The sequence below is a fragment of the Oryza glaberrima genome, chromosome 8 (genome assembly GCF_000147395.1).
Source record: "Oryza glaberrima chromosome 8, OglaRS2, whole genome shotgun sequence".
Classification (NCBI taxonomy): Eukaryota; Viridiplantae; Streptophyta; class Magnoliopsida; order Poales; family Poaceae; genus Oryza; species Oryza glaberrima.
In genome coordinates this window covers 18,309,535-18,334,917 of record NC_068333.1, presented here as the reverse complement: position 1 = coordinate 18,334,917, position 25,383 = coordinate 18,309,535, and the positions used below count along the sequence as shown (strand labels likewise).

Genomic DNA, 25,383 nt, shown 5'->3' with positions numbered 1-25,383 from the left:
TTAGTTGTAACTTTATAGCAAATTGATAGCAGGACCACCTTGTCAGATAGCATGTGAGCCAGCACCGTCAATGCTCAGTGAAAATTTCGTGCGTAACATTATAAGTTAATTAACTGAAAATCCTTCCAACCGTACAAATTTGATAATTTTACTGTCGAAGAACCTGCAATCTCATGAAATTTACAGTTCGGTAATTTAGGTAACTACAGATGAAGCTATGATCATTCTTAGCTGAGGTGCAAGCGAAGCGAAAACCCGACGTGACGATACAGTAGTTGCAGTGTTCTGAACGACCTAACAAGCAAGCACGTCAGTCAAAGGTCCGATAAGGCGTCGAAACAAAGCCTGAACCGAAGTAGCAGTCGAAAGTTCAGTAAACTGAACGGGATGGAATTGGACGAGATGGAAAAATCTGACCAAGGAAGCTGCTGGCCTGCTGCTTGCTGCTGCTGCACACGGAGCTGTTTGGAGTGTGGACTTTTGTGTGAAATGTGCGTGGAGCTGTCTGCCCGGGTTGCTGCTGTCTCTGTCTGCCACACTCACTTCTTTCTCTTCTTCTTGTTCCTTCATCAGGGTAACAAGTCGAAATTGGATGTGTCTTACTGTAACTGAGAGATCATCTCTGATGGAAACGTATGGCAGTCTCCACATGTGGCCATTTCAATTGCAATGGGGGGGCCTCCTTGCTGCCGCTGTAACTCTGGTGCATTGAAACGGTGAGGGGTAGATGGCAAGCAGGGTCCATGCCATGTCTGCGCGATGTTGCCCCATGTGGTGTGTTATTGGCGATTTGCTTGTCCTCCACACATGCAGCTGAGCTGAGACCACCGCGGATTATTTGATTGTTTCCCTTCCCAATGTGATCCCTAGCAGGCTAGCATGGCCACTGAAAAATGAGTGGATGGGATGCACCCAGCCGCAGCTCTAGCCTGATAAATGATTTAGGTTTCAATATCTTGATATGCATGTACTCCAAAAGAATGACATGTTTTTTATAACAAAGAGAGAGGAACTTATGCCATTGCTAACTTCTATGGGGGTGTTTAGATGGGGCTAAAACTTTTTAGCCCATGTCACATCGGATGTTTGGACGCTAATTTACATAGACTAATAAAAAAACTAATTTCATAAATGAGAGCTAATCCGCGAGACGAATTTTTTAAGTCTAATTAATCCATAATTATCAAAAGTTTACTGTAGTATCACATTGTCAAAATCATGTCGTAATTAGACCTAAAAAATCATCTCGCGAATTAGTCCAAGCTTATGGAATGGGTTTTGTAATTAGTGGATGTTTAATACTCCAAATTAGTGTCCAAACATCCGATGTGACAGGGACTTGGAATAAGTCCCTGGAAACCAAACATCCCCTATATCTTGGGGATAAGGTTCACATGCCTGCTTTTGCAGTCGAAGCAAATAGACCGAATCTGCAATTCCGGTAAGCGTTGAGAGAGACGGTAATATCTTTAAAAGAACTCTCAGGAAGTGCAGCGATCCACTGAAACAGCCAAAATACATGATGAATAGTTGGTCAAGTCTCTACTTGTACTAACAAGAATGCAGTCAATTTTCCACCAGATAAATGCTATGACCCATGTGATTTTATTTTTCTATTCCCTTATGAGTAATCATGAATAATCACCTCCATAAATCATAATTACCGGCCATGACTTGTAAGGTCGTAAGGATAAGAGAAGACTGGTAGGCTTCTGTTTAGTTGTCGCTGTCTATTGCACCTGTCTGTCGCCTGAACCTATTTAGAATGCTGTGAAGTCGTAAACAGAAGGAGCAATCCTGGTTATTTTCTCTACTGACAACAGTCCACGATTGAACTGAAATAGAAGGATTAGCATGAACTAATCACTTATGTATATTAAAAGTTTTAAATCCCCAATATTTCTCATATAGAGCTATCCTATGTGGCCATATCAAAGTGAAAGCATCACTTAAGAGGAGACTGGCGATATTTATGGATGCATCAAAAAGCTGTAGAGATATTTGTTGATGCAGAATCCAAACAAACTATGACAGTAGCTTGAATGAACATGAAAAATGTCGACAGGTGAAAAATTCAGGTCTAATATATAAATTACAACATTTCTCTACCCTACATTTTTTTTCTCTCCAGACCTGACTTGTTTTCTTTGCTCCTTATCTTGGTCATCGACCACTCTCCATCATCGTCCAATCCTTGAGAAGGTTTAATTGATGCAATACCAAATCTGATATGACTAAAGCTATGAAAGGGAAAGAACAATGGATACGCGAATCATTTCAAGCACATTCTGTGCCTCATGCAAGATAAGTTATCGAGAGGATATAACTCTTAGCAGCTATGACAAAGCTCGGAAAAATGCAGAACATGCTTCAGGAGTATTACTACCAGATGATTTCCAGCTTTTGTTTATTTTTCTTAAATTTTAAGTACCCAAAAGTACTTCAGAGTTCTGGTCTAATAGTCAGTTGGATTCACTACATATTCCCTCGACAAAATCACATGTTGTTCAGCTACTGCTCAAGTGCTCAGATGGCATTTAATATCGAATAGCCTCATGTATCAATCTTATCATCAATGCTTGGGCTTTCTAATTGCCCAGAAAACAGCTCAAAATAAGCGCCTGACCACAGGCATCACCTCAGTGTTTAAAAGAGGGAAGTTACGAAAGGTACCTCACACTAAATAGGACTCATCAATGGACTCTAATTTCTTCAGAGCTTGTCTTAACAGCATGTTCTGAAGCGCTAACATCGGTCCAAGAAGATCTTCATCTCAAAAATCCCAACCTGTATTTTTCTCTATCTAAAAAGCTTATGATCAGAAACAGACATGCCTTGCTCATCAGTTACTCAGTTAATTTCACTATTCCAATTTCCAAGCCAACGGAATCGTTTTTGCATCACAACGCCCACCATCCAGCATGCTGCAAAGCTGTAGCATCGGTTTTAGGAAATTCCATAAACACCGAGACATAGCTTCTCCACTACCTAAAAAGGCTAGATGATCGAAACAAAAAAAAACATGCCCTTGATTTACTAATCTCGCCACGCAAAGTTGCCAAGCAGACAGAACTGCCTTTTTTTGCATCGCAACACCCCACTAAGCCCGAAAGTGCCGCATCATCATCATCATCATCATCATCATCATCATCATCATCATCAGTATACTAGTTTATGCAACCGCACGGCACAGAAGGCGGCGGGCGGATCACGCACGATTCGTGGCTGGCATTCTCTCTTGGAGCTAGAAAAATCTCGCCGCCAAACAGGCAGCCGGATCTGTGGGGATCCCCAAATCATATAACTATGAAACAGTGATGCGGGTGATGTCGTGATGAGGTGGGAGAAGGGGGGGGGGGGGGGGCAAGGTACCTGATGAGCCCGAGCGGCGAAGGGTGGGCGATGCGTGCGGCGCCACCGAGGAGCGCGCGGTGGCGGCGGCGGCGGCGGCCATCGCCGCCGCGGCGGTGGGGGGTGGGACGCGATGCTCTCCGCGGCCGGGCTCCCTTGCGGCGAGCCAGTGTGGCCATCCTTTTCGTGGGCCGCACTCTAGACGTTGCGGCCCAGTATAAACGGTTTCGGGCTGGCCCATTTAGCTGTGCAAAATTCGTGCTTTCCTTTTTTTTTTCTCTCCCCTTTTAGTGGCATTTCTCTTCCATCAACGAATGCAACCAAAATATATTTCGTAGCATATGACATGATGCTGCTGCCATCGATGATCGAATACGAGATGTGGTATCCTACTATTACGATGAATCTGGATACATTCGTTATATTAGAAATCATCGCATTTCTATGTATTTCATATTAGGATAATTTATTTTGGAATGGAAGGAGTACCTATATGACACGAGGTTTGCGTAGAGCGTAGGAATTTTGCAATGGTATGATTCTTATCCATTTTATTTCCATGAAAATTGATTGGAGATAGATAACACAACGACATGAATTAGGAGAGCTTGTATAACCGTTGGTATCTACTAATCGATGACTATAGTTTGATCTCCTAGCTCTCTAATTTTGCAAATTTGGTGATGAACATCATTTGCTTAGTGAACCTGACTATTTCTATTTCCGTGGCACAATAGTTTAGGTTAGTTGTGAGTTTGTTCTAGTTATGCTTTTCGTCCAGTTTTTTCCTATTAAGATTGATGAGAACATCACTCTTTCGGTACGTACAAAGGAGAAACAAGAAGCACTTGAAAAGAGACTTGAAAAATAGAGGCCTAATTCATATAAAGTTTAAGCCCACCTCGGAATCCAAGAGCAACCCGCACTAAAATCGTCGCCCAGATCTCATTCGGATTCCATTATGTATGGAAAGATAATGAGACCATCTTTCGAATGAGCCTTGTCTCACATCAAAATTCCTTCTAAGTCAACATGAATCGTCGAAACAAGAGAGCATATAGAATCTATACGAGTGTCACGTCACCGTCTTAACATGTTGTGTATCGTGTTGGAGTCCATTAGAGACGCGTCCAGGGCTCCTTGGTCGACTATATAACCTATTTATTTAGTAGTTGTCTCCGAATTATGGTTAGATTTGCTTATATTATTATGGCATTGCAGTTTCACGCTGCTTCGGTTTGTGAAATCCAACTTGTGAGATTCGTCTTATATTCATAAATTTTTCAGATTGCTTCTTCCACTCGCTTGCTTGTATTCTCGATTTGCTTGTAAGAGATAGTCTTATCGAGGAGGTCAGTGATATTTCGGCTCGGTTGATAACCAATCGAAGAGTGGTTTAGTGATTAGGAGGGATTCGATCGTCCTGATCAGAGCCTTTAGATCATCGTTGAGTATCCATAATCGACTTTATCAATACCTATTGGAAGATCGAAACCCTAGTTCCTCATCCAAGGTTTAGTCTCATTTCTCATTTTCTCCTTAAAACAATATACCCTTTTCTATGTATAAAATGTCAGCATTGGTGACCGTGTTAAGAAAAGGATGGATGACCATATAAAAGGGGACATTCTCATACAATCACTTCGATACCAACATAAAACCAACATAGGCCGTTTAGTTCGCGAAAAGAAAATTTTTGGGTGTCACATCGAACGTTTGACTGGATGTCGCAAGGAGTTTTCGGACACGAATGAAAAAACTAATTTCATAACTCGCCTAGAAACCGCGAGACGAGTCTTTTGAGCCAAATTAAGCCATCATTAGCACATATGGATTACTGTAGCACTTATGGCTAGTCATGGACTAATTAGACTCAAAAGATTCATCTCGCGATTTCCATGCAAACCGTGTAATTAGTTTTTGTTTTTATCTACATTTAATGTTCCATGCATGTGTCCAAAGATTCGATGTGATATTTTTGGAAAAAAAAATTGCGAACTAAACCCAACCATACCGTCTTTTACCATCGTGGCACATGAGTTTAGGCCCTGTTTGATTCAGCTTATGATTATTATAATTTAGATTATTAGGAATAAGCTAAAATAAATATATAGCATATTATGATAGATTATTACAATCTATAAGCCAGATTACTATAATCCAGTAATCCACGCTAAAGGTGTTTTTTTAAAATTATTGGGTGGCTAACATTTAACAAACATCTTATAATCCAGAGAAACAAACAGCTCACAACTTATTCTATATCGGCATATTATAATTCAGCTTACATTAATTTGGCTCAGTAATATAGATTATAATAATCTTAGAATGAAACAAACATGGCCTTAATCATTACGCAGCAAACACCATTTTTTTTCTCGACTTAATTTCCACCCATACATCATAAAACATCCAACCATTAATCACGGCACCGCAATAATACACTTCCTAATATAAACACATGCTTCCCTAAAAAAACACACACGCTTTATACCTATAGCAAGCATCCGTGTCCCCCACTAATCCTCTCTCTAACAACAAGTTTAATAGTAAAGCTAAATATTGACTATTAGACTGAATTCGGAAACCTCACTCGCAACAAGCAAAATGGAGCGGCAGCTAGTGCTTGATTTATTAAGTACTTGAAAAAGAGATTAATGTGATTTTTTAAAGGCAACTTTTCTATATTTTTTTTTCAAAATACACACCGTTTAGTAATTTAGTAAGCGTGCGCGCGGAAAACGAGAAAGGTACACTGGGAAAGGTAGGGGAAGAACACAACCTTAGCCTATATTGCAACTAACATGTATAATATGTTAACAATTGACTATATTTTTTTCTCCACTCCTTTTCTCCCACTATAAATTTAATGTAAATATCTTGAAACATGTATATAACTAACTCTTGTATTGAGATACACTTGGTAGTGCAGTGGCAGGGGTGTGTGATTTCAACTCCGAGTTTCCGTGTTTAATCCCTAGAACACTCATATTTTTTTAAAAAAAATATTTAGAGGGACGTATGTCCCTCAAAATCTCGTTTTTAACTAGCTCTTGCATTATAACCAACACTTCTTATTTTTCTTTATCTTTTTTTCATATAAGTTTATAGTTAGCTTAGACCCCCGTCGTTTAGCCAATACGTATTAGGAAAGCAATAATAATTTATATGCAAGACTTATGTGTGTGTTTTTAGCGATTTAAACATCAATGCTAAAAAATAAATTTGAATGAAAATCAACTTTAAATTTGGGTTTGAAAATTCAAATTTTAGTAGCGACTGATTGAAACAATAGGAGCATTATTATCCTCGCTCTAATGGACTGATTTGGCCGGGGATGAGTCAGAGTCACCAAGGGGGTGTGGATGGAAATGGAATCCACCTCACGTTTGGTGGGCCACCCGAACCCCAAAAACCCTACCGCCGACCGCGGCGCACGGAGAGAGAAAGGGAGAAAACCCATGCCACGGCGGACACGCGCCCCGAAAGATAGCCCCCTCCTCCCTCTCTCGCTCTCGGTGCTCGGGCTCGGACACGAGGGAGGCACACACGGTTTCTTCCGCCGTGCGCGGCGCACGAAAACCCGCACCTCCTCCGCCTCCGCGCGCCCCTGCTCGGCGGCCTCCTCTCCTCTCCCACCCATGGCGCCCCCACCGGCTTCCTCCCTCCCCACGGCCGTCTTCGCATGGTGAGTGGAGTGCTCCGACCTGCTGCTTCGCTCCCGCGGCCGGCGGCGGCGCTGATGGCGCCTTCTCTCTCTCTCTGTGTTTTGTGTGTAGGGGTTCGGGGGAGGACGGGCAGCTGGGCATGGGCGGCTACGAGGAGGAGGACTGGGCGCGGGGAGTCGCCGCGCTCGACGCGCTCGCCGTCTCCGCCGTCGTCGCCGGCAGCCGCAACTCCCTCGCCATCTGCGCCGATGGCCGCGTACGCTCTCTCCCTCTCTCTCCCTCCATCTCTCGATCGAGGCCTTCGCTGGGTTTCTGATCTGATTCGATCGTGTACTGCTCTGCTGCAGCTCTTCACGTGGGGGTGGAACCAGCGCGGCACGCTCGGGCACCCGCCGGAGACCAAGACGGAGAGCTCCCCGGCCCCCGTCGATGCCCTCGCCGGCGTCAGCATCGTGCAGGTCACCGCAGATCATTCCTCTTCCAATCGCGATTTGAGCTACCTGCAGTAGTAGTGAGCACTAACGAATGCGAGTGTGTGTCCTGCTAATTACCAGGCGGCGATCGGCGGATGGCATTGCCTCGCGGTGGACGACAAGGGGAGAGCATACGCTTGGGGTACGGGGACGGGGAGCTCGGCTCGCCTTGCTTGGTTTTCTGTCAATTCTGTGACCCGATTTGGTTGGATTTGATGCAATGTGAGCGTGTGGATGGGTTGTTGCAGGGGGCAACGAGTATGGGCAGTGTGGGGAGGAGGCTGAGAGGAAGGAAGATGGAACCAGGGCTCTCAGGAGGGACATTCCGATCCCGCAGCGGTGTGCCCCCAAGCTGAAAGTCCGGCAAGTGAGTGGAATCAATTCCTGACTTGTCCTACAATTTGTCCCCATGAGAATGCTGGAATTTTATCACGTCTTTGTTGATGCAGCATGGTTGTAGGGGATAACCGGATAATGGGAATCCAACAAATTGTGCACTATCACCTTGGCATCTGCTACTTGCCCAACAAGTGTTAGGTTGTGGAACACATTTCTTAGGTCGTAAAACGCTTGAAGGGTCGCCAGGATATATGTTTTGCAACTGTGATAACGTATTATATCCAAAATGAATGGTTATTGTCACATAATAATGCTGTAACGTTTTGTCATGCACTCCCAAAATGGTTTGTTATTGTAACAGAATAATGCTATAATGTTTTGTCATGCACTCCCAAAATGGATTTTTATCGTAACAGAATAATGCTATAATGTTTTGTCATGCACTCCCGAAATGGATTTTTATCGTAACAGAATAATGCTATAACATTTTGTCGTGCACTCCACTTTTCCATAATGATAATATTTTGTCATGCACTTCCACCTTTTATTTCTTAGCATGGGTTTTCTAATCGTTCCCGTTAATTGTAGGTTGCTGCTGGAGGGACACACTCAGTCGTCTTGACACAAGATGGCCATGTTTGGACATGGGGACAACCATGGCCTCCAGGCGATATGTATAGTGCCTTATTGCTTTATGCTGAAATTTGTTTTTCTCCCTATATGTGCTGGTGACCATTAGTCCTTTTTCAGCAAGCAAATATCTACACCAGTGCGGGTGCAAGGCCTTGAGAATGTAAAGGTGATTGCTGTAGGTGCATTCCATAATTTGGCTCTAACAGAAGATGGAATTTTGTGGGCATGGGGTAACAATGAGTATGGTCAACTGGGCACTGGAGATACTCAACCAAGATCGCAACCAATCCGTGTTGAAGGATTATCTGACCTTTCATTGGTGAGCCACACTGATTTGGTTTCTTCTAATTCTGATAACTTGTGAAATAAAGTTTATAACAGGGTGGTTGTCTTCTCAAGACATTACTAACAAAGCCCAAAACAGAACCTAGTCTTTTGGATCCTGCGTTAAACTATGTTTGCTTACAGTCACTTCAGTTGTGCTCGGTTCATCTCACAAGCCATGGTGTTCAGTACCTCCACTCCTAACCATTTACACTAGTATGTTTGATTCTAGCTATACATATAACTTTGTGCTGATTATAGGCTACCACTGTATGCTGATAAATAAATATTCGTCTGCACAATTTTCTGGATCATGCCTTTGTATCTTACCTTCTTGTTTATAGTTTCATACATATTGCTCATTTGTACATTTGTTTGCAGGTTGACATTGCTGCTGGAGGTTGGCATTCAACTGCATTAACTAAAGAGGGAGAGGTATTTCCTTCCTTTGGCTTTAACTGAAACATCATGTTTGAGCTTATTTCTGCCAAGCCACCAGAAGGATGGCAAATAAACATTGCTTTGTGCACAAGGGATTAATAGCTGTTCACTTTCTGGACCTCTATAGGTGTATGCTTGGGGGAGAGGAGAGCATGGGAGGCTTGGATTTGGAGATGATAAAAGTAGTCACATGGTTCCCCAAAAGGTTGAGCTTCTTGCTGGAGAGGATATTATTCAGGTAATTCTCCTATGCTGTGCCTGAGGTAATGGATTTTTTTTTGTCCAAGTTGAGCACCAGTACTCATTTTCTTGCGTGCAGGTATCATGTGGAGGAACCCATTCAGTTGCGCTAACTCGTGATGGACGAATGTTTTCTGTAAGTGTTTCTCTCCAGCTACTAGTTACTTTGTACCAAGAGTGCATATTCCTGTCATCTTGACCCCATTTGAGTGTAATACCACCTGTAAATTATGCAAATGAAAATAGACAAATATTTCAAATTTCAAACAAATTTGAGTGAACCAAAATAATGGCTGATTAGAACTGCTATAAGCACTCGCAAGTCCATAATCACTCAATTATGCCTCTGTGCTTTGGAGTATCGTATCATGAAACAACCTTTTGCAGTTTGATAGTCAATGTTGCCGAGCAGCTATGCAACATTTTTTTCTGCTCACCCTTGAGAACATACCCAAAGTTCTAGTCTATGAAATGCTGGCGACGAGGACACCACATTTCTACATTAATACAGATCACTTGCAGATTTTAGAGAGATTATTTTTTTCACCAGAGAAGTACTGATAGGTGTTTTTGGATACTTGAATCTCAGTAAAACTTTTAAAAACAGCATTCCTCTTTAACCATGCCTGGCTGTAAGCCTGTAATCCCTGAACAACCACAGGTTTTGCTTAAACAGGGAATCCATTCTGATTTGTTATCTAAAAAGAACAAAATTTGATCTCCAGGGAATCACTTATAATGTGTTTACATTGTATTCCCCTTCTGTTCTCGCAGTACGGTAGAGGTGACCATGGCCGTCTGGGCTACGGCAGGAAGGTCACGACGGGCCACCCGATGGAAGTCCCCATCGACCTGCCGCCGCCGGGAACCAGCGGCGGCGACTCCGGCGGGCAATGGCAGGCGAGGTACGTCGCCTGCGGCGGGAGGCACACGCTGGCCATCGCGACATGGACGGAGGCAGACGAGTAATCGATCGCCTCTTGGTTTTTTAAAGCCAAATCCCGGAGCTGGTACAGATAATACTACCGAGTACTTTTCGTGCAATAAGACAAGGCTAATGTTAAAATGATCTCTGAGATGTATGAGCTGAGTGATGAATAAACAAGGAGGAATAAAAGAATCGGGATTTTTCTTTCTGCTGAGATAATTAAGCATGGCCATCTCATCTTCTCGCTATGAATGATTTCCAAGTGAATTCATTACCCTAGGGAAGGAAAAACAAAAGTTGAGAAATGACAACTTTTGTGACGTAATCTGTTCCTTTCTTCTTTCCTCCCAAACTTATTTTTAAATATTATTTTTTATCCTCCCGCAAAGTTAATTATTAAGGTTTGAAAGTTGTATGCACTGTACATCTAAACTGTCTTAATATTATTTAATCAATGTTTTTAGGAGCAAGGCTTGCAATCTCGTTTTTTTTTTTTGGTCGAGATGCAAGTTAGAATGAGATGATGAATTTCACGTGACCTTGTGAAATTTGACCAAGACCTTGTTTAGTTCCTAACTTTTTCTTTAAACTTTTAACTTTTCCATCACATCCAAACTTTTCTACAAATATAAACTTGTAACTTTTTTTTAAAACTTTCAATTTTAGCGTGAAACTAGACACAGCCCAATTGAACTACATTCAACAGAAACTGGTCGGTTTAGATTTTAGAGCTACGAGATCTGGATGACGAAATTCAAACAAAAAATAATCTTAAATTTTTGACCCTGAGGGGTTGAGAAATTTGGATTGGAAATTGGGGTCGCAACGGTCAGCCACAAATCCTCCCTACTCCCTAGTCCCTACCCTACACCTACCACCTCTTGCCCTTGGTCGATCTGGGCCGCCAAACTCCGATCGGACGGCGCTTATCGAGTTTGCTTTGTTCACACCGCGCGTGCCAGCGAGAGCCATTCTCGCCGGAGCGACCTCGCCGGCGACGCCGCCGCCGCCACCCCACCTCCGTGCGGTATGCGTTCTTCCTTCCCGCAGCTTCCAGCAGCGCGCTTCTCAACCCTCTCGCAGCGTTTGCTCGATCCGTGACGCTGACGCCTGCATCCACTGAAGGTAGGGTAGGTAGTGGCGGTTGCCGAGATGGCCGGGATGGTCGCCGCCGCGGCGCCGCCGGCGTCTCTTTGCCGTCCGATTGCTGTCCCCCGAGCTCCTATGCGCCGCCGCCGGCTCACTCCCCGCGTGAAGACGACGCCCTCCCTTCGCTGCGAAGGTAACCACTTCTCGCCATATGCTTTGGATCCCAGATCGACACACACGAGGTCAAATCGTTCTTAGGAAAGGGGATTAGAAAAAATTGGATACTGGAGTGCAAGCATAAAGCTGGATCAACAACGGTTGAGCTCCATTTTGGGACTCGATATTAGAATCGCCTTGGCTGGCTAGTAGAATGCAGCATTTGGTTGTGATTGGTGTAGAGTAAGTGAGTAACCACCCACATTGAAGTTCTTGCTTCTGATCCTTGTTAAGCTGAGTATTACTCTACAAAGTGGGAGGGCAAGTTGTTCACAGAAGACTTCAGGGTAACCTGAATGTCTAGTATTATGTTGACATGTTGCCGAACACTAAGGGCAAAGCATATATACTGATGATAGCTCTAATGTTGGAAGTGTATTTGCTGCTAACCACCAGTACTCTTTACAGTAAAATACTGCAAAAATCACTTTGCACATGTAATCCTTTGCGCTTCACTGTAGAGATCAAGAATTAATGTACAAGTTAAGCAACAACATATGAGAAAACCTCTCACTGACCTGAGTGCACCCAACCCAATTACTTAATAGTTTTGGTTACCACATATTTCTTTTCTGCTCTATAAATTTTCAAAGAAGTGCTCTCATCCAAGAACGTCCTAGTTTTGGGCTAGTGTGATTTATCATTGATTTCCTATGTTCAGGGTATGAAATCACTGCTACCTGTTTAAGTATTTCTGACAAGAGAGAATTGTCAATGCTTGACAAAATGCTTGTATTACAAAAAAAAAAAAAAAGATTTGGCGGGAGAGTTGTCTCTCCAAACATTTTTTAAGAAGAAATTGTAAGCGTGTTGAGGATTGAACATGGGACCTCAGGGTTGAAAGTTGAAACCCTGTATATGGGATCCCTTGCCACTGCACTATCAAGTGCATATCAAAATGCTTATATTACTTTCACTGAGAGCCACCACATCATATTTTCAGACTGATGAACAAGTGGTGATTGTAATTAGCTCTTTCTATTTACAGTCAGTGTATCTGTGTTGTTTATGTTGTGGACAATTCAAAAACTCAAGCTACCAAACCACGTTCTAAAAGTATCTCATCGGCTGAATCTGTAGGGACAAAATATAAATACAATTTAAAGAATCATGTGTTTTCTTTTAGTTCTTTAAAAAACTTGGCCTTTTCAATAAAAAGATTGAGAAGCCTGTTTCTCAAGGAGAGAAAAAGAAGGCATACGTTTCACTTAGTATACAAGGGTAGAAGATCTATACAATGATTGTGACTTGTTTGGCAAAGTTGTTTAGCAATATTGCGGCATCTGTTTGATGGCCACCCTCCAAACTATGTGGCTGAGAAAGTGTACAAGTACACTAAGAAATCAAATTTTAGCAGATTCCCCGAAGATCGCTCAACTCCAGGTACAAGCCATGCGATCTTCAGAAGAGAGTAGTTCTGATGAGGACGATGAGATCCTTTCTGAGCTCAAAGAGAAGGTATGTTCACTTGGGAGAACACAATGTATTTCACTGAGTCAGTAATCTTATGATTGCTATGACCACAACACAGTGGGATGCTATTGAGAACAAGTCCTCTGTTCTCTATTACGGAGGCGGAGCAATCATCGCTGTCTGGCTATCCTCGATTGTTGTCAAAGCTGTCGATTCAGTTCCAGTGGTATATGCCCAGCTTATATTGCTATTCCCCCATTTACTTGTAGCTGCTGCAAAATGCTGTCCTAGTCATGGTGTCACTTGTTTATCTAACTACTCTTCCTTCATGTAGCTTCCGAACATACTGGAGCTAGTTGGGCTTGGCTACTCGGGATGGTTTGTGTACCGCTACCTGCTCTTCAAGGTAATCTTGAATCATGTGGGCTGTCAGTGAAGCTGCTTTTGAGCTATTCAGCACGAGTTTCTTGAGTCTTGTCCATTTAACTTAGCTGTGCAAACCTAAAAGGCTGTTGGTTGAACCGTGGAGGATGCACAACTTGGTATTGATGGGGTCAGTAGTACAGATCACGTCGGTTCAATTGACAATTGTCCATGCCTGACATACCTAGCTTTGCCATGTCTATCACAGCTCCATCCCAAGTCAATTCCGTTTGTTTTTATCCTAGAGAAAAGTTATACTCCTACTACTTACCATTTGAATGTCAAATATGATTTGGTGCAACTTACTGTCGCACGTAGATAAATACGTGGCTGTGCCTTTTTTATTTGTCTGAGTATGACCCAGATCTACTTCATGTTTTAGTTGTACTCAAATGTTTGTTTCCCTTACAGCCTGTATTGTTTCTGGCAGGAAAACCGGGAAGAACTGGCCAATGGCTTTGATGCTCTAAAGAAAAGGATCACTGGAAATGAGGAATAGCTGTGTATCCTGTTTCTCTGCTTGAACGTTGTCATTAGAGCCTTTTGTTTTTTCTCATGTAAATGCTGGAAGCGTTATTGATGTTTATGGCCTCCCACATCTTCTGTACTGTCTGCAGCTCAGCGGGGTTTGCAGTATCATCTGACTTCTGAACAGATCTCCACATTTATGGCTGCGCTAAAATGCTTGTGATTCTTCTGATATGGAGGTCAGCTGGTCCTGTTTGTTGGCTGGCTTCCTTTCCCCAATGATTCAGCTGTATGTTACTACTGCTAAGTTTAAGCCAGAACTGATAAGTTTAAGCTGTAGTACAAGCAATTATTTGAAATAAATTCAGTAGTCCGAGAAGATTTCTGTTCTTGTGCCAACAGCATGTATCCTCTTGCTAGTTGACCGGTTAAGAGAGTTGATTCTTCTGTGCATGTTAATTCAGGGTAGTTAGTCTGTTGCCACCAGCCATTGTCTTTGTGTGTGTGCCCTGTAGCCTCATGCAAGAATTATTTTCCATTTGATTTCAATGCTGCATATGACATGAGTCTCGATGCTTATCTGAGATCTTGCCGTATGGATGCTGTCAATTACGTGTCAATTCTGGATTTGCATCATACACATTGCTTTCCAGATTTGCTTCGGTGGAAATGGCATCCTTTTCTGCCATTAAGATGGAAACTAACCTGATATTTTCGAGCTGACTGTGCTGTGCCTGTCTCTGGACAGGGACACGTAAGGAGTTTGAAAGAGAAGATCGACAGCAATGGGCAATGGCTGCAACTTGGATATGAGGGATTTTAGTGTTTTCTTTGACAAGGACATGTACGGGTGAAATAATTTGTTTAGGCACGTCTCCTGTTTCTATTTTTCATTGTAACTTTTTTTAAGGATCGTCAGAAAGACGAGAGGCCTCTGTTTTTTTCTGTCAGAAAATCAAACTGTCCATATTTGTCCTGTCTAGTTTAAACGCATGCCAGCTAGACAATGCCCATAATTCACCAAGCCACATTTATGATTTTTTAGGTTCACAAGTTCATTTTGGTTTTCTAGCTGGGGTGGTTGGTACGAGGCAAACTATAAAATTCTGGAAAGGATGAATTTGGGCTTAACAATGCTCTTATTGACCCACCTAATGGTATATACATGTACTATTATACTTCTACCTATTAAATCACATATTGTTTGTCAAAAATTTTGGAAGTACAACTGTACATTATTTCCTTGCTCTAGGTCCGCCCCAGGTTTTAGATAGCTAATACAATACATTTAAGACTTAGAATTATAAAAAATATATATAGATGCAAAATCTCCACTTGTTCTCGGTGACAAATTTTTCCTTGTAGGAAGACTTTTAGACCACTAAGCAGTTCAACATCAAAAGAATCCTTTTAGGAAATAAGAAAAGGTATTTGGTAAACAGCTTTTCTCTGACCTTTTCTTCTCTAGACCTTGAAACAACAGATGAAGGGGGGGTCAGAATTCTGAAGTCAGCAAAAGCCATTAATATATGCCGTGCAATACAGCTTAGGAAACATTATAAAATTATTATTTATTATAATAGATTTTATAACTGTTAATTTGTTAATTTATAACTCCCATTCCATGAACATTATAATGTTTTTTTGCCAGAGTTGTTTATTTTTTCCCCTTTTGAGTTGAGATCACAGGTCATTTTGCAATTTGCATCACCCATGGTGCGCTTCCACTTATATCAGCCCCTAAAATAAAACTAAAAAAAAAACATTCTTTTTCAGCACATTATCAGGTCATCACACAGACACGTCGGCCCCACCAACTCCAGGGCCCACATGTCATACGAAAAAACGCGTATCTCACGAGCTAGGAGGAGGAAGGGTATATCCCCCACCGACCGCGCGCACCGAGGCCAACCAGACCCGCCCAACCATACCCCCCACTGACACGTGGGCCCAGGCGCGACCCGTCCCCCACATGTCATCCGCTGTCCAGCCTGGCTCGCCGCACACGTGGCGCCACACCATTGGCTCCCGTGCCAAGCCTCCCTGCTATAAAAGCACCCGTCTTCCCAACCCCTCCTCTCCGCCGAACAAAAAGCATTCGCATCCACGAGACCACTCGAACCCGACCCGCCTCGCCGCCGCCGCCACCGAAGGTTAGGGTTGCCGGAATTTTTTCTCTTCCTCTTCCTCTCGCGGTTGCATTTCTAGGCGTGCTCGATCTCACGGGAAGGCGTGCGGCGATGTTTTTTTTTTTTGGCGATTTTTTTGGGGTGGTGGGTTCTGGACTGTGGGATGTGGTTTTGGGCTAGATCTGGTGTGCTCGGTGGTGATGGGTGATTTGGATGGGATTGGATTCGTGAGATCTGCGATCCCGTGCACGCGAGGGGAGTAGATCCGCTCTGTTTGGCGAGCTTCGTCTCGTTTAGAAGTGGGGATTTTTGTTTTTTGCTTTTTTTGGATTATCATCTCTGAGTTGAGCAAACGTCTGTTGGGGATTTGGAAACGTTAGACAGATTTATTTATTTATTTATTTATTTATTGTGGAAGTATGTTGATGATATCGGTTATTAGCTGCGTTTGATCCACGGATTAGATCTAGGTTTAATCTGTTAATAGTGTGGGGATCTATATATATGTAGCGGTGAAAGGTGCACGCCTGCTCGGTATTGGGGTGATAATTTTTTTATCTGGATTGGGAGGTAGGTGGTCTTGGTTTGTGGAAAATCAGTGTTTGTCTCGTGGGTGGATTGATGCGACGTTTAGATCTAGCCTAGCCATGTTTATGATTTATTGATCTGCAATGTTTAGATATATCCCTCATTATAAGGCTGTAATTGAGTTTCTGTTAGTTCTTTCTGTATTGAACAATTTTTAGTGATTACAAATACAACTTAGTTGAGATTATGAAATATTTTGAATTTGGACATGATATTGGCTTATTCATTTGTTACAGCCTTTAAAAAGAGTTAGTATTAAATATTTGATGGAATTTGTAGGATTCAGTAGAATTATTCACAATTGTTTAATTATTCATTTCTCAACAAATGAACATCCTTGATATGAATGGGAACATGATCTGTTTTGTACAATTATACCTTCTGGAGAGACCCCGTGGCTTTCAGATGATTAATGTTGGTGAATGCTTATCAGTACCTTTTTATCTGGCTACAGTAATCCCTTAATTGGTCAAAATGTCTCGGGAGGAGAATGTCTACATGGCCAAGCTGGCCGAGCAGGCTGAAAGGTATGAGGAGATGGTTGAGTACATGGAGAAGGTTGCAAAGACTGTAGATGTGGAAGAGCTCACTGTTGAGGAGCGCAACCTCTTGTCTGTTGCTTACAAGAATGTGATTGGTGCCCGCCGTGCCTCCTGGCGTATTGTCTCATCCATTGAACAGAAGGAGGAGGGTCGTGGCAATGAGGAACATGTTACTCTGATCAAGGAGTACCGTGGCAAGATTGAAGCTGAGCTGAGCAAGATTTGCGATGGTATCCTGAAGTTGCTTGACTCACACCTTGTGCCCTCATCTACTGCTGCAGAATCTAAGGTGTTTTACCTCAAGATGAAGGGTGATTACCACAGGTTGGGAATGATGCAGCACTTATCATAAAAACAACTGAATCCTTAGTTTATATTGACTATTCTAATTTGGTTAGTTTATAATTTGCAGGTACCTTGCAGAATTTAAGACTGGTGCCGAGAGAAAGGAAGCTGCTGAGAGCACAATGGTGGCTTACAAGGCTGCTCAGGTAGGTTGATTTATTTTAATTCTGAGATAACATATATGCTATACCACTGATTCACTTCTCATTTTATTACTCTAGCAATTAATTAGTACATGTCTCCATCTGGTAATAAATGCATTTCATTGACTGCTTAGTCGATTCAGGCAATGCTTTCTGAAATTGTCTGTCCCACGTTTTTCTATGTAGGATATTGCTCTGGCGGATCTTGCTCCCACCCATCCCATAAGGCTTGGACTGGCACTTAACTTCTCTGTGTTCTACTACGAGATTCTAAACTCTCCAGACAAGGCTTGCAACCTTGCTAAGCAGGTTGGTGGTCATTTGCTCTTCTCTTCAATATAATCATGATTGTGTCATTAGTATGAGGTTTCTGTGCTTTAGGATATGTTGTATGATATTAATTTGAATTTATACTTTGAAGTTAACTTGCTGGTCATTAAACACTATAGTTTCCTGCTTTAACTTGGATATTCTTCCCCTGCTTATTGTTGATTAAATTTGTATTTGTGCACGTGGTAGTATTTGCCTAGTGATAGCTCATAGTGTGGTAATTATTTTAATGGGGCCAAAGCCAACAAAAAAGTAAGCATGATAAATATAGGTTTGTCAAATCTGAACAAACTATTTTGTTTTATGCATTGTTGAATCGCTGGTCCTTGATTTGTCTGCTTCTTGTATGAACCCTGACTTTTTTGCCATCTGGACGTTTGTCGCTATATCAACTCTAAATAAATGTGACTGATGAACCGTTTGCTACAGGCGTTTGACGAAGCTATCTCCGAGTTGGATACCCTTGGGGAGGAGTCTTACAAGGACAGCACTTTGATCATGCAGCTCCTGAGGGACAACTTGACCCTCTGGACCTCTGACCTCACGGTACCTCTCAACCCATCATAAGCTTCCTTCTGCAAAATCCATCGACCTAATGAGCAACTTGCTAATTTTACCTTGTGAAACTATCTGTGGCAGGAGGACGGTGGTGATGAGGTGAAAGAAGCCTCCAAGGGCGACGCCGGCGAGGGCCAGTAAAATGGGAAGATCGATCGATCGATGGCTCCGCATGTTATTGGAGACCATTGATTTAGATGCCTCATGCTGCTGTCACCATGATGGATGGATTCTTCTCCTGTTCTACTAGAATGTTTTTCTTCCTGTCCCCCCCTCCTCTCTCTTCTCTGGTTTTTACTAGGGTGGTAGCGGTCGAATTAGTTCTTCCCATTGCTTTGCATTTGGTGCTAGTGGTCCGTCTGGGCTGATTGTTTTCTTCTGGATATGACTCTCGTGTGTGTTGTCTCCAGATAGTGTTTTATTGAGCAATATTTAAAGTTTGTCGTCCACCTCCTCGATGTTGTTTGTCTGCCCTAGTGCGTTGTTGAATTGGGATGTCGTCGATTGCCTTTCGGTGGGCTCGAAAATATTGTTCCAACTTCGAGTGGTTTGAAACAAAAGACCCAAAATGAGCCGAACCGATACGTTTATGCGTTGCGGAGTTATTTTATTTGGAACGGGACACCTAATCTTTTTAATTTTTATTATAATAAGAAAAAAAAGATCTTGAGAGCTTATTTGGACATCAGGATTTCTGAAAGAGTGAATTGCACCTTGGGCTAGTGTTTGTTACCTATGTTGCATATTGGAATAGGTAGTCGTAAGTATTTTCACTTTGAAAATCACTATACGTACGATTGGTACCAGCGCTTAGCTGCTAATTGCCCTGGCCCACATGGAGAGAAGCTGGACCATATGCTTTGTTACCGAAGATTGCATTTTGGACTGGACTAGTTGGTGATATGTCAGTCATCAAAAGCATCTTCTTCCTCCTTTCCTCCATAAGTCAAGTGTGTGCTACTCCTTGAAGATTGCATTTTGGACTGGACTAGTTGGTGATATGTCGGTCATCAAAAGCATCTTCTTCCTCCTTTCCTCCATAAGTCAAGTGTGTGCTACTCCTTCTGTCCCACTTTAGTGGTCGTTTTACGTTGTAGAAGTTGTCCCATAAAGGTTGATGCCCAAGTCCCCAACAGCGAAAGTACTCATAAAAAAAGAAGTGGGCCCATCTAGTACCGTGTGACATGAATATCTAGTACCGTGTGACATGAATAATGTGCCATCTATCTACAACTTGTTATCATATTGGAAAAAACTGGACCGGCGGTTCAACCGGAACCAAAGATCTTCGTCGTTCGATTCGAAACATTAAACCGGACCGGGCATGCATGTGACTCGCTTTGAACCGGTTGAACCGGGTAGTTTTTCTATGAACCGGCCATTAAACCGCCATCGGTCCGACCGAACAAGGCAACACCAATATTGAGATGGGCCTTAATGTGGCCCAATTAGCCTGCCAACAACGTTTTGGTTAGTAAAAATCAGAGGAAACATGCTCCTATGAGGGTTCAATCTCAGGTCTCCATGATAGAAGCAAGTGGCGGTAACCACCGAGCCATCCAAGCACTTATGATTGAGCAATTATATACGTTGTACATATATGTATTAAACTGCGGTTCGACCGTTCGGTTCACGGTTGGACCAGCGGACCGTCAAACCGAGAGGTCGACCAGGTCACCCACTGGTCCCTTTTTTTCTACTATGCTTGTTATTAGTCTAAAGTATGAAGTCATAATGATTGGGGTGCATAGTTCATCCTATGATGCTATATGTGATGTGTTTCTTTTTTGGTGGCATCTTTTGGAACTATGGTTATGAAAACATCTTAATGAAATGCCATATGTATCTTTATTCGATATCAGTACTCATTCTTTTTTTTTTGTGATTGCACATATGAACAATCAACTTGTTAATATAACATGGGATAAAGCATTAATACAAGCAAACAACTTATATATTTAGTTTCCACAATTACATAGATGCACATGTACATAGATGACACAAGTACACAATTAGTAAACCATAAGCTGTATGGCTCTCTCATAGAGCGGATGATGACAAAAAAGCGCTTTAGGAAGAATGCCAAGTGCCTCTAGACTCTCTTTGTTCATGTGAGGGATCTTGTACTTATTCCCTCTACTAGCTTTCATTACCACGATGTAGCAGCTTTGTAGTGCCACGAACACTCTATTAAGAGTGTTTGGATTGTAGTCATTATATTCCTTGTGAACATTCTCTACTAGCTCCTCCATGTTGCTAGAGACCCTAGTAGATGTTAAGGACTGAAGTGAGGCAAAGAAGCCAAGGTCTAGACAATTCATATTAGGGGAATTTGGTGGTTGATTCACGAAGCGAATATCAAGACCCATTAGAGCTACTGCAAAACCAAATTGTTCATCATCGATTGGGACATCCATTCTAGCATTATCCCGATGAATAAATATTGTTATTCTTGCATCTTCTTGGGGCCGACATAGTCTAATAGCTGGGAGAACTTTAGAGATCATGGATGATCTCATAGTGTCTCTACCAACCTTAAGTCTTTGTTACAAGTGTCCCCCTTTCTTTGTTACGGCTACTCCTTTGGACGGGTTCCTATTAGTACATCAGAAAAACAAAAATAAATATAAGCAAACAATACATGTAAGAAGGATGTGTTACCTTTCTAACAAAAGGCCAAATGCCTATCATTCCATCAAAAGTGCAGTTACCTTCATCATTATACCTAGGTCTCACAACCACCGACAAGAACATTACTTTCTCAATTGCATTCTTGTTTTGGACAATCCTATACAGCTCCTCCTCAAGAGGATGTAGGTAGTAAGTCTTGTCCTTTTTGGTGGCGTTAAACCATTTTTCATCTATGGGTGTGTTTAGTTCTTTGGGTGTAAAGTTTTTGAAGTATATGGATGCACATTTGAAGTATTAAACGTAGAGTAATAACAAAACAAATTACAGATTCTACCTGTAAACTGCAAGACGAATTTATTAAGCCTAATTAATCCATCATTAGCAAATGTTGACTGTAGCATCACATTGTCAAATCATGGCGTAATTAGGCTCAAAAGATTCGTCTCGCATTTTACATGCAAACTGTGCAATTGGTTTTTTTTCCCATGTAATGCCCTATGCATGTGTCCAAACATTCGATGTGACGTTTTTGTCCTAAATTTTTTGGGATCTAAACAAGGCCTATGTGGATAATGTTTTCCATTTCAGTAAATTTGGGGTTGTTTGGCAATGTACAATGGTCTAACATACCAACACACCACCACAACCTTTCTTTTCTATTGGCTTCCTTCAAATAAGGCTTCAATGAGTTAGAGTGACGTCGTAGATGCCCTTCTTTGAACAATCTATGAAATGTGCTTTTTGACACACCTAGCGCTTCAGCAGGTGACCGTATAGTGGTTCTTTGCTATAATGGAATTGCTGCTACAACTAACAGGTCTATTTCAACCTTCTTGCGCCCACAATTATAACGCTTCCTTCAGTCAACATTAACGTGTACTCCTTGTGCACTGCAAAGCTGTGCTCTCTTCCAAATACGTTGGACTGTACGTATGCTCATATTGGACACTTCAACAACTACATGTGTGCTGCCCTTTTCTACTTTTCCATCCATACTTTTTGCAAGCAACAATTCATAAATGCCTTGCCTTTGTGGGTTTGTCAATTTTCTGGACTTGATTGGCTCATTTGCATTTGCATCATTTTCTTCTTCATCTGAGTCGAGCAACTCGTCTACATTGAACACAACATTGATAGCATCGGCGTACACACCATACTCTTGAATGTCATCCTCCAAGGCTTGTAGCTCATGTTGCAAAACATCGTCATCATCTACAAAATTATTTACTTGGTAAGTTAATGTGGCTAATCAGATTATGCTGATTTATTCACAACCGAAATCAAGGACATGAACATATTCTTGACTAATTAAAAAGTCATGAACTTTACCTAGTTCAATACCTTGTTTCTCATTTGCGTTTGCATTAACATGAAGGGTGTGCTCCTTGAGTTGGTGATCATTGTCTGAAAAAAACAACTTGCTGGTCAGTACCCTTTACTTAGCCACAAAGCACATTGTATATGTTTAGGATATGCAATGTCATGACTCATACTGTACGTTAGAACAATATTATCTATTCCATATATTATCCATGACTTAGGCATACAACTATGCAACTGAAGTTTACACTCTTTTTTTAGTATTGATTCCAGTACTACCTTATGCTTGTATTGATGTAGCGTAATCAACAATGTTATGTTGTGGCTTCATGTCTATGTGTTGATTTTCTTTTATGCATTGTGAAATATTAGTTGCCCTTTCTATGATTTTTTAATGTAGCTATCTGTCATAATTCTATTTTACACAACCTTTTGAGGAGGAATATGTCATTTATCTGGTCCTTTTTTCTGTGATGAATCAGGTGGTGAAGGCATACAATGGCAGTTCATGCAGATGGGAAACTTCATGGATGGGGGTGCAACAAAGTGATCATTGAATTACCTTGTACTTCTCTCTTTTATGATAACATGAAAATCTGTAGGTTGAATTGCTAATCAAACTATGCACAAATCTTGCTTTGTCGATGTGGTTGTGTTGATGAATCAAAAATCTTAAATATTTAACATTATTTAGGAGAAAATGGAAGTAGATGAGCTAAACTGTCAAATTATCGTAGTACCAATCTTTTGTTTTGTTAACATCATGTGTGTGTGCTGATCATGAGGGGCAGAGGGAGTAGAGTGTGCTGCACATGTCATAGAATACCATATATTTTTTTCTAAACTAGATTGAATAATGCAATCATCATCAAGTATTGCAAACAACATTTAATGCACTGATAAAGATCCATGTGATGCATTGAGAAAAAATAGATGACGTAAAAATAACATAGATCCATTCCTTCTTCTGCAGCTTCCATGTTGAGATCAAAAGTTTGCAAGTTCAGATCAAAAGGGAGTACAACATGTTCATTTCCATGCCAAGCAACTCTAGCAAGGTAAGCTACCTGGGAAACAACCCTTCCTTCTTCTATATTGTCTTCTGCTTCATTGAGGTTAGGTAGGGCTGTCAAAAAAGCTCGAGGCTCGCAAGCTGCTAGAGCTCGACTCATCCTAGGCTCGATTCGAGCTCGTCTCGGGCTCCAAACGAGCCAAGCCCGAGCCTCTCCCAAAGCTTGTGGGCTTTGTCAAGCCGAGCTCGAGCTTCCAACGAGCCTAGTAATATATGATTTTTTTATGTAATAAATTAGGATATCAAATATGTTACTTGTATGCCTTGTATTGGTGTCATATATTTATTTTATTCTTTTTTCTTCTTCTATTAATATGATGAACTAGAAAATAATTATTTTTTAAAATATTATCCTTGAAATATGCATTATTGTACTTAAAAATCAAGCTCGGTAGTCGAGCTTGAGCTTGATCGAGCTCGAACCAAGCCGGTCTAAAAGTTCAAACATTTTATAGGCTTGGCTCGAGCTCGGCTCGTTGACAGCCCTAAGGTCAGGCAAAGGCCTTCCAAATGTCTAGATCTATAGCGATTGTGATGTCTGGACATTGAGTTGGTTTACCACACAGTTTGATGAATGCAATGGAAAAAGGTTGTCTGCTTGGTTCCTTCAGAATTTATAGGACATGAAAGGGTACACCTTGGCAGCAAAACACCATCAATGGAGTATTTTGAATTAGTGGGTCTAGCTAGGTTACTTGCCCCTTGTAATTTTACCGCCTGAGCATTCAAATTATGTGCATGCCACCATTACGGAGTAATTGTATATGTTTAAATTATCCCTTCTGTGGACGTGGTTGGTGCTTATGTGGCAATTCCCTGCATCTTGAAATGACTACCTGCAGCTAATGATTTGGGGGTGTTTTGGTAATTTTCTCCCAAAGCTAATTTGTGTCAGCATTCATGGGATGGCCACTATAGTGGGATAGAGGGAGTACTAAATTTGGGAGAAGAGGTGGATCCGAAGGTGGATGGATGAGGTATAGAGGTTGAGCTCAGCTTGGGCATAGGACCAAAGGCAGCAAGGGACAAGCATGAGCGTGATGCTCAAGCTCAGGGCAGCAAAGGAGTTGGAGCCTTCGTCCTGGGAAGGATGATATCGAGCCTGTTCAGATTGATGTCATTTTCATTTTCTTTTTGAAAATTGCCAAAGATATGTCTACATTTAGTTTTTAACGAAACTTTGGTGAATACATATGAAATCTCGTCAAAATTATGGTAATATTGACAACTTAACAAAATTTTGGCATTGCTAAAATTTGGTAAGGTATATTTTTTGCTACAATCTGAACAACCCCATCATCTTATTCCCACAATAAAGTAGTTTAACCCTAGTCCAAAGTACAATATGGATAAAAAAGACATGGTCTAATGTGCATCATACGTTGGGATGCATCATAGGAAATTTGAGATTATATATTGGTTTAATAGAGAGAGATGAAATTTGAGATTATATGTTGGTTAGAGAGAGAATGAGAGAGATCAAAGAAACTGGAAAACGTGAGGTTATAACTTATAACCCTCTCATGCTACGCTAGAATTTCACTAAAATGTGGATGAATTTTTCTTATCCTACGAATTTCCTTTGAAGCTTCCTTCAAACCAAATGAGCCAGATAGAAAATATTCTGAATTGAATTCCTTCAATTCTCCCTGGGGAAATCGTTCAATCCAAATGAGCCTTGGAAGGTCTAATGCATGACAATTAGGGGATGACTACGGA

At 41.6% G+C, this 25,383-nt stretch overlaps 3 protein-coding genes and 1 long non-coding RNA gene across 8 annotated transcripts; 3 read left to right on the top strand and 1 right to left on the bottom strand.

Moving 5' to 3' along the window:
* Positions 1–656: 656 nt before the first annotated feature.
* LOC127781306 (uncharacterized) lies at positions 657–3,563 on the bottom strand. Of its 2 annotated transcripts, none has more exons than XR_008018978.1 (3): positions 3,373–3,563; positions 1,646–3,279; positions 657–1,501 (listed from the first exon to the last, which is right to left on the bottom strand). It is a non-coding gene; the product is annotated as an uncharacterized LOC127781306 (long non-coding RNA). The 2 variants fall into 2 exon arrangements; XR_008018979.1 differs by having other exon boundaries at positions 1,665–3,279; positions 3,373–3,562.
* A 3,256-nt stretch (positions 3,564–6,819) lies between these two features.
* LOC127782188 (ultraviolet-B receptor UVR8-like) lies at positions 6,820–10,616 on the top strand. Its single transcript, XM_052309261.1, has 11 exons — positions 6,820–7,039; positions 7,131–7,275; positions 7,367–7,477; positions 7,574–7,634; positions 7,741–7,859; positions 8,420–8,505; positions 8,582–8,783; positions 9,170–9,223; positions 9,357–9,467; positions 9,549–9,605; positions 10,244–10,616. Exons 1-11 carry the CDS (start codon positions 6,993–6,995, stop codon positions 10,436–10,438), a joined length of 1,188 nt encoding a protein of 395 aa, XP_052165221.1. The 5' UTR covers positions 6,820–6,992; the 3' UTR covers positions 10,439–10,616.
* Positions 10,617–11,267: 651 nt separating this feature from the next.
* Positions 11,268–15,022, top strand: LOC127782190 (protein CURVATURE THYLAKOID 1A, chloroplastic-like). Of its 4 annotated transcripts, XR_008019140.1 has the most exons (7): positions 11,268–11,424; positions 11,523–11,679; positions 13,060–13,160; positions 13,234–13,341; positions 13,450–13,521; positions 13,969–14,245; positions 14,755–15,022. XR_008019140.1 is itself a non-coding variant. In XM_052309262.1 (6 exons), the coding sequence occupies exons 2-6, from the start codon at positions 11,550–11,552 to the stop codon at positions 14,035–14,037; spliced, it is 480 nt and encodes a 159-aa protein (XP_052165222.1). In that variant the 5' UTR covers positions 11,268–11,424; positions 11,523–11,549; the 3' UTR covers positions 14,038–14,405. The 4 variants fall into 4 exon arrangements, 3 of the variants coding, with proteins under 3 accessions (XP_052165222.1, XP_052165224.1, XP_052165223.1); XM_052309262.1 differs by lacking the exon at positions 14,755–15,022 and having other exon boundaries at positions 13,969–14,405; XM_052309264.1 differs by lacking the exon at positions 14,755–15,022 and having other exon boundaries at positions 11,272–11,424; positions 11,527–11,679; positions 13,969–14,405.
* Positions 15,023–16,074: 1,052 nt separating this feature from the next.
* LOC127782111 (14-3-3-like protein GF14-C) lies at positions 16,075–19,090 on the top strand. The gene is made up of 6 exons (XM_052309187.1): positions 16,075–16,159; positions 17,178–17,589; positions 17,678–17,756; positions 17,940–18,062; positions 18,513–18,629; positions 18,723–19,090. Exons 2-6 carry the CDS (start codon positions 17,198–17,200, stop codon positions 18,780–18,782), a joined length of 771 nt encoding a protein of 256 aa, XP_052165147.1. The 5' UTR covers positions 16,075–16,159; positions 17,178–17,197; the 3' UTR covers positions 18,783–19,090.
* Positions 19,091–25,383: the final 6,293 nt, after the last annotated feature.